We start from the raw sequence: 8,005 nt of genomic DNA, 5'->3' as shown, positions 1-8,005 counted from the left end.
GCTGAGCTGTTCGACAAACAGCTAATTTGCGCGCTGCTGTTTCGGTACTTATGCGTAAAAGTGGGGAAGAATGGCGCAACCAGCGCCTTCACGGTGCTCGCTGGAGACAATGAAGCTTCAATCTCCTGGACCCCCTTAGGCTATTTCAAGACTAATACAATTCTCTATTGTGGAATAATACTCTATTCTATATTGCTCTAAAATACTCTAAATACTTTCCAAGTCTTTGTTTGCAGAATATATTTCGTATTCTGCAATACGAATAATTGTAGAAATATTAATATTACGTTAACTGCGAGAGGTCACATAACAGTCGCCCAGCATATGCAAGTGGAATAATGTTAGGGCTGTAACTGGGAACTGACGTGCATAGGTTTAATTTAGTTTTCATATAATTGTTGTAAAGAAGAGCTGAGTATCCCATATACTATAACATATCCACAGCTAAAACTAACCTTATCAACATTTCCTCTATATATATATATATATATATATATATATTTGACTGGAAATCACAGTACTGTTGCATCAATTGCCCTAATTTTCGAATGCTCTCAGAAACACGAGGAGGATGTAAATTTTATACACCTGTTTTATTGACTTTGGGCGTAAATTCATGAGATATAGAAGGCGAATGTTCTTAACTTTATGATTAATGTTAAAATGTAAGTATCTCCATGTTTTTTCCAGGAGTTATGTGGAAAAGTGGGCTTCTTTGAGCAGCTTGACAAACTTCGAACTAGATTGAACACGATTTCAATGTAAAATAACTCCAGAATATTGTTCCTCTGCCTTCTGATTGATGACAGAGGAAGATATTTACTAGTTAATGTCAGATGTGCTTTAGTTATGGAATATACTCATAAATGATGTGATCGATATGTATGGAATAGAATCAAATACAGGCCTAAAACAAGAGCTTCATCGTCCATTGCAATTTTATTAAACAAAATAAAACATCTATATACAGTAATATGAAAAAGAAATACAGTGTATCATTACAGTGCATATACATAGAATAATAAGTACAAATTGTATGTTGATTAAACGAATTTGCCAATTTCCTAAATCTACCAGGGCCTCCAGACATTGTGCTCAAAGCTGGAGACTTGGTTCCTCTGGCGGAACACGCCGCAGGCCTTCTGTTCTGGAGAGTTCAGAGCTGCGTGGGCTGATTTTGTGCCCAAGCACTGCCGTCCACCCTTCACCTCTGTGGGTCTGACTTCACTGCGCGCCGGGTGTGGGGCTCTGGTGAGGCACCCAGCAAAGGGGACGTGTGTCGGTGTTCTCCTGGTTTCTGGTCCGTATGTGGGTGGAAGGAGTCGCTGCTTCGCGGCCTCTTGAGCCGCAGGTTTCCCCGTGTCGCTGTCCACGGTGCTGGAGCCTTCCGTCAGCTTCCTGGGGAGATGGGACAACATCCAGCGGTCGCTGCCGCTGAAGTTGTCCGCCATGGACAAGTACTGGCCAACGGTGGCCAGACAGCTGCTGAACCCCGCCTGGAAGTCAGAGACCTCGGAGGCATTGGTGGTACCTGTAGGGGTAAAAGGAGGAAGACCTAACGGTTAGAACGTTGTGCAGGAAGTCAACCTTGACGGTGAGACTTTCGCAATTATCTTGGATATTGGAAAGCAGCTTACAGCACTTGATCTTCTGCAGGTTTCTGAGGTGTTTCACGGTGAGCTCCAAAATATCTGCCTTCTCCAGCTTGCGCTTCCGGATCTAAAATGAACAGAGAAGAAAAAATTAGTCAGAGCATGGCTCATCAATCAGAACACAATGACGTTTTCGTTTGAAGAACGCTATGTAAACTAAATCCTCGCCGCAATACGTCCACGGTGCTTACGTTGCTGGTGTAGTAGTTCTCCAGGAGAGATTTCAACTGGTCCAAACACTTGTTGATGCGCGCTCTTCGCTTCTTCTCCATGAGCGGTTTGGACACCTGAAACACAGGATAAAATTAAATCAACAATGTTTTACTGGAAGGTTAAACACCAATCCGTTTATTTCTGCCCCCCCCGCCCCACCTCAGCCGATTATCTGCTCTACACACCTTCTTTCCAGGCCTGCCAGTGGATTTTACGCAGTCTGTTGTTCCCACCATTCTTTGTGTTAGTCCTTCAGGATTCCCTCCAGTTAATCTCTCTCTCTCTCTCTCTCTCTCTCTGGAAGTGGAGGACGGAGCCTGCAGATCCTTTTATACGTTTCTCCCACTTAACATCTCAATGCCACACGCATCTTAAGTGAGCAACACTGACGTGTCCGTCATTTGTCAGCCAAGACCAATGAAGCTTCCCTCCAAACCCATTAGGACCTGAACTACAAATTCAATGTATTATTATTGTTATTATTATTATTATTATTATTATTATTATTATTATTATTATTGTTGTTGTTGTTGTTGTTGTTGTTGTTGTTGTTGTTATTATTATTATTATTAATCTTCATGAATTCACTATTAACACTGTTAATGAATATGTCGTAAAAATAAATACATTGGAAATGTCGCAGCTCTAAACACGGTGCAAACTTTGGGGTGATGTGACACTGGACTGGTCCTTTGTTTATGATTATTTTGTACTTTTTGACGGTCATCGTGACGATAATTGTATATATACAATTTATATTTATTGCTGCATTGTTGTTGTTGTTGTTAATAAATGCAACCATAGTAGACATTAAAGATTCACTCTACTTTAATTTGACTTTAGGATCCAGACCAGATTCATACACAGGCAGGAACAACGTGTGGGGCATATTTTGAGGGGAAGCGTAAAAATTCAAAACATGATGGTTAATGGTAACCGGTTAGGGACCCTCCTAACTGGAGCTAAGTGTTCCTTTATTCCTGAGTTTCACGCCAGCAGGTCGAAGGCAGCACCGTGGAAATTCCCTGTATGTCTCCAGAAAATTAGAATTTTCTGGTGGCACTTTGGGAAAACTGGGCCCTATTGCACATTATCACCATCAGTACCTACCAACAAAATGCGTGACAACAACGGCCCAACATACAGATACAAAAAATATAAACAAAAACACAAGAAAAAGTGAAAGATCGTCGAAACTTTTGTCCTCTTGGCTTTTGTGCGTCAGCGCGTTTTGTCTTTGTGGCACCAGGCGCGTTGAGGCACCGAGGAGAATCGCAGGCCGCCCCCTGTCCCCGGTGCCCGCATCACGATTCTCCACACTGCGCCTGAAAGGACGGAGCCTTGGGAAAGTCACGCAGCTCACACAATGTAAAGGACATGTGTGCTAACCGCGCGCTTTGTGCGTTGTGTGCGTTACGCACGGAGCACCAAACTGGAGACGCTTTACGCAATGCGTGACGAGAAGCAACTCGAGGACAGGTGTCCAGGACGGGATCTTGAAGGAACATCCAAACCGTACTGGAGATGATAACTGAGGATTTTCCGTGGTCTCTCACATCAAACGAGAATATGAAGTAATGCGTCATTATATAAGAGGAAACCAAACGCTGCGCCTTTTGCAGGACATCCAAAGATGCTGGAGTTTGATTCCACACCTGTTTTGAGATGACAAGCAAGGTGCTTGTTGGGTGTCTGAGTTCTCACTCTGATGAGAGAGAGAGACCGTTTATATGCATGAGCCAGATAGAGAGGGAGAGAGAGTGACAGAGAGAGACACTGAATATGAGAGACAGAGATGGAGCGAGAGGAGGACAGGTGGAGGGAGAGGGGGAGAAATAAAGAAGGAAAGGAGGAGAATAGGAGGCAGACAGGCAACTAGATCGACCCGTCTGTCCGTCTGCCTGTCTGTCCGTCTGTCTGTCTAACATCGTTAGAAAAAAACATATTGTTAAAATATCGATTATAATATATTATTATACAGAATATGAATTCACAAGCCTGCGGTGTTAGAACAGGTCCATGGACCGTGTAATACAATTGAATACCAACGTTTTGACTATTTGACCTGCACCAACTTTGTTAATTGGCCTGAAAGACGCGCCGTCCTCTGAACCAGGAGGTCAGGCGCGTGTCAGAAATAAAATGTGGAGCAAAACACCGAAATGTGTAGAACCATCTAATGCAGCGTTTAATGTGTATGTGAGCACAGCGCCCTGGTGCGGGGAAGCTTATTCTTTTCCTTTGTCCTCTCTGGATGCTTGATTATGGCAGTTTTCACGCTTTCATGCTGAATCTCAGCATCACAGCAGCCGCTTGTCTTGCTCTTCTCGGCCATGGAGGAGAGATTTCACCGCTGATTAGCGGTGAAATCTCAATTAGCGCTGGTTGATCCCTTTGGCGCATTAAACCACAGATCTGCAAAGCTTCATCAGAGTATATGCTGCCTGTAACTAGATGATGTGGGAGGCTTTACTTTGTTTATTCTGTATTTCGCCTTTTTTTTAATATATCTTCCGATTTATATCAAAATTGTGGTCAGGGCAGCGCAACATACCTGGCCAATGAAGAGATTTAAATTTTAAAAAGGGCAGGTGATCATCTATCCATCAGAAAAGCGCAACAAGGAACTTGTGTCTCAACTGGACATGAGAATGGAAATGCTATTAAATGACAAGTTGAGTGTTTGTTTCCAAAAGGAGCCAGGTCCCTCACTGTTCAGCCCCCCGGTCATTCATTCACCACTGCGGCCTTTTGTCATGCATCCCTGCCGGTGTGAGGAGGGGTGAGGGGGTCCTCACAAAGCTGCTGTAATAATTGAAGTATTGGGGGACTTGTTAACAACAATTAGTGGAGCAATTATGCAATTACCCGCAATAAACTATTTTTTTTCCTGGCAGAGAAAACAGAGTCATTAGCAAACCAATGGTTACATTACTGGTTGGAGAGACACCTGACAGAGAGGGACTTTACACGTAAACCTAAGTTTAAACGTGGCTGCAGGATGGGAGTGAAGAAAAACACATAAAGACACGCAGAGCTCAGTTCGTTGAGGTGGAACTCGGAGACCCTGGGCGCAGCAAGTCGAGGCGTCTCCCCCATTCATTCGGACCTGGGGTCGGACGGTGTGTGAGCGGCTGAGTGTGGTGCGCCGTGCAGCAGGTAGCTCCGTGGGGCAGGTGCGACGCAGAAGAAACCTTAAAGTCACGGTTATGTGTTTAAAAAAAAAAACAAGAAAGAAAGAAAGAAAGACACGCGTCGGACCTGTTGATCAAGCATCACACAGAAATGGCGTCATGAATTTCTATGGACTACTCCTCAGGTTATTTAAGACTTCTTACTTTGGTGTGGGAACACAATGGCCAGTGTTCGGCTGTGTGCGCTGGGGTGAGCGGCTGAAAGGGGCAGAGGTGCACATTAACATCGCTTAGGGTTTTCTCAAGCGCCGAGATGAACTGACTGGAAAGTAACTTTATAACTCGCTGGAGGATGAAGCTCTTTGTGGAGAGCAGGGCTGAAAGACACAAGTGCCTAACAAAAGAGGAGCGCCATTGTTAAACACCAAAGCGCATGGGCATTGATGCGCCCTGAATTGCAAAGCATCTGCCATTTACTTCGGAGCACTTCAAACACATTTGAATGAGAATAAAGGAGCAACTTTCAAGATAAGTCTTAAACCCGCGGGTAAAACACCGTCAGCCGCCACCGTGCTGAACTGGGAATGAGTTCTCACATCAGATTATACGGGCGTTTTGTAAATTCACCAGAGCAAAGGTAAATATTGAAGCTGCTTAAATGTTCTGCTCATATTGTGTCCAGATGTCCACGCTTTGGTCTATTATGTGAATCACCGTGACACAGTCGTGTCAAGGCCCAGGCGGGCTATGGAGTCTACACATGGATGCGCAAATATCTGCATTTGCCCCTTTCCCCCGGGGATTAATAAAATGTTAACTTGTCTTTCACTTTGGCGTTCAGATCAATACGAAAGAAAATTCACCATCATCCAGTTCCAAGCCGAGCAGCACCTCCGCTGCAAGCACATTACAATCCATTAGGATCACAGGCCGATGTGCCATTGACGACGAGTTAATGTTAAAGTGCTTAAACGCACTCAATCTGGAATTCTGTTGGTTTGTCCTGCGCCACTCCCTTATGTTAAACATCAAACCTAAATGCTGCTGGAGGTCTGGGCCTAGAGTACCTGCTTTCAACAGATTCATTTTAAGAAATGTCATTGGAAGGCCTACAACTAAAATTGTATATAGACATACACACACACACACACACACACACACACAAAATATGGACCTTTAATTTAAATCTTATTAGAGACAGGATTTAAATGTGTTTAAACCTCTTTTTTCATGAAGGGGACAGAATTCAGCCTCCCTGTGGCATGCAAGGCCTTGGGGTTTAAAGTTTTCATGTTTTGTTTCAGCTTTATAGGTGCAGAAAGGCACCAGTTGCAGCCCCTGTTTTTCCCAGGGTTCCTCCTTTATCTGGCAAAAGTGGAAAATTGGAAAGTTCAAGTAAAAAGCAAGAGGCGTTTCCCCGATTTTCCTCGCTCGATATTTCGTAGAGGAGAAATATGCCCCCATCCAGACTCAGCCCTGCAGACCCAAACAACACAAGGTTTGTGTTTTACTACTGACTACGATATAAAATACATAATATATTGTATGAATATTATATATATAATATAGTTATCTTCAATTATCGTCAATGCCTTGCGTTAAAATCCATTGTATATTTTGAGTTCCACATGCCAAATATTTTGTTGCATTTCAGATTATTTTTATTAAATTAAAATAACATTTCCCAAAATCTTTCTAAAATCTTTTCTCAAATATGGCAGTCATTTCTGTTTTTTTTTTTTTTAATTCTTTTTTAAAAATCACCATTAAAGTGATGCCTAATGCCTAAATGGTTGTTTCTATTTTGATTTCCACATGTACACTTTTCTTTTTCTTCTATATGAACACTGGTCATGATAATTTTCCTTATACTATTAAAAAAGAGCAACTCGTTTTGCATTTATTTTTCTATTTTGGTGGGGGTTGACCCCAAATGCTATAAAAATAAATAAATAAATAAACAACAAAAAAAAAAAAAACATGTTTGAAAATAGGCCTACACTCTGCTGAAGACGGTTAAATGTCGAATAAATAACTTAAACTATCGTGGGGGTTTAGCACTTCGTGTGTGGCTTGTGGATCTGTGAGATTGGTATGAAATCGTCAATTTGTTGCTCCCAGCGTCCCGCTCTCCAAACGCACCATATGCTCTGCACAGTGGCGCCATTTACCGATTCGTTCCTAGTTTCACGGTCCATCCTCCCATTCCCGCTGCAAGGAGCCTGAGTGGACAGTACAAAACGGCAATTTACCCTGTGGAGACCCCCCCCCCAAACCCCCTGTGGAACGAGGCCTTTTCGTCTCACACCGTGGGGCATCTGACTCTGAGCCCCTATTTAAAGGTTTAGAATTAGGAAACTTTCATTGTCAGCATAAATACTTATACTGACAACCGTGGATACTGGCATATGCACTGAAAACATATTGGCTGAGTCGTTGGATAAACTTAAAAGTAAAATCCTTAAAAAAAAAAAAAAAAAATATATATATATATATATATATATATATATATATATATATATATATATATATATATATATATATATATATATATATATATATATATATATGTATATATATAAGTTGAGAACAGCTCAGTAATATCGGTTTAAAATTAAGATTTGATTCGATTAATGAATCAATTTTTCCAGTGCGGCCCAAGAAGTCATTATTTGCACTGAATAAATCATTGGCGATCTGGTTTTCCCAGTATGAAAGGTGCATTTTCTTTAAGTTGATCCAATCACAAATTTTTGGCCCGTGAAACAGACTACATGGTCCCTGCAGTCTGGGCAGCAATTCCTTCACAGTCAACAAACCATTCTGCTTAGTTCATCGGATTTCCATACATTTCTTTCCTATAAATTGATTGATCTAATGAACAATAAATGAATAGTAATTTAAACATACACATGTCTACAAACCTACAGAAGCAGCCATGTGTCATATGTAGTGCATAGTGCATTTATATGTTATGCTTTGATAAAATAATAATAATAATAATAA

General features: G+C 41.8%; 1 protein-coding gene across 1 annotated transcript; it reads right to left on the bottom strand.

The window, feature by feature from the left end:
- Positions 1 to 1,070: 1,070 nt before the first annotated feature.
- On the bottom strand, positions 1,071 to 2,101 carry her3 (hairy-related 3; the record flags this gene model as incomplete). Its single annotated transcript, XM_080015335.1, has 4 exons — positions 1,071 to 1,531; positions 1,638 to 1,719; positions 1,844 to 1,939; positions 2,051 to 2,101. 4 exons carry the CDS (start codon positions 2,099 to 2,101, stop codon positions 1,071 to 1,073), a joined length of 690 nt encoding a protein of 229 aa, XP_079871461.1.
- Positions 2,102 to 8,005: the final 5,904 nt, after the last annotated feature.

The sequence above is a fragment of the Zeus faber genome, assembly GCF_960531495.2.
Source record: "Zeus faber genome assembly, chromosome: 15".
Taxonomy (NCBI): domain Eukaryota; kingdom Metazoa; phylum Chordata; class Actinopteri; order Zeiformes; family Zeidae; genus Zeus; species Zeus faber.
The sequence above is the reverse complement of the archived record's forward strand: the minus strand, read 5'-3'. Positions and strand labels throughout refer to the sequence as shown.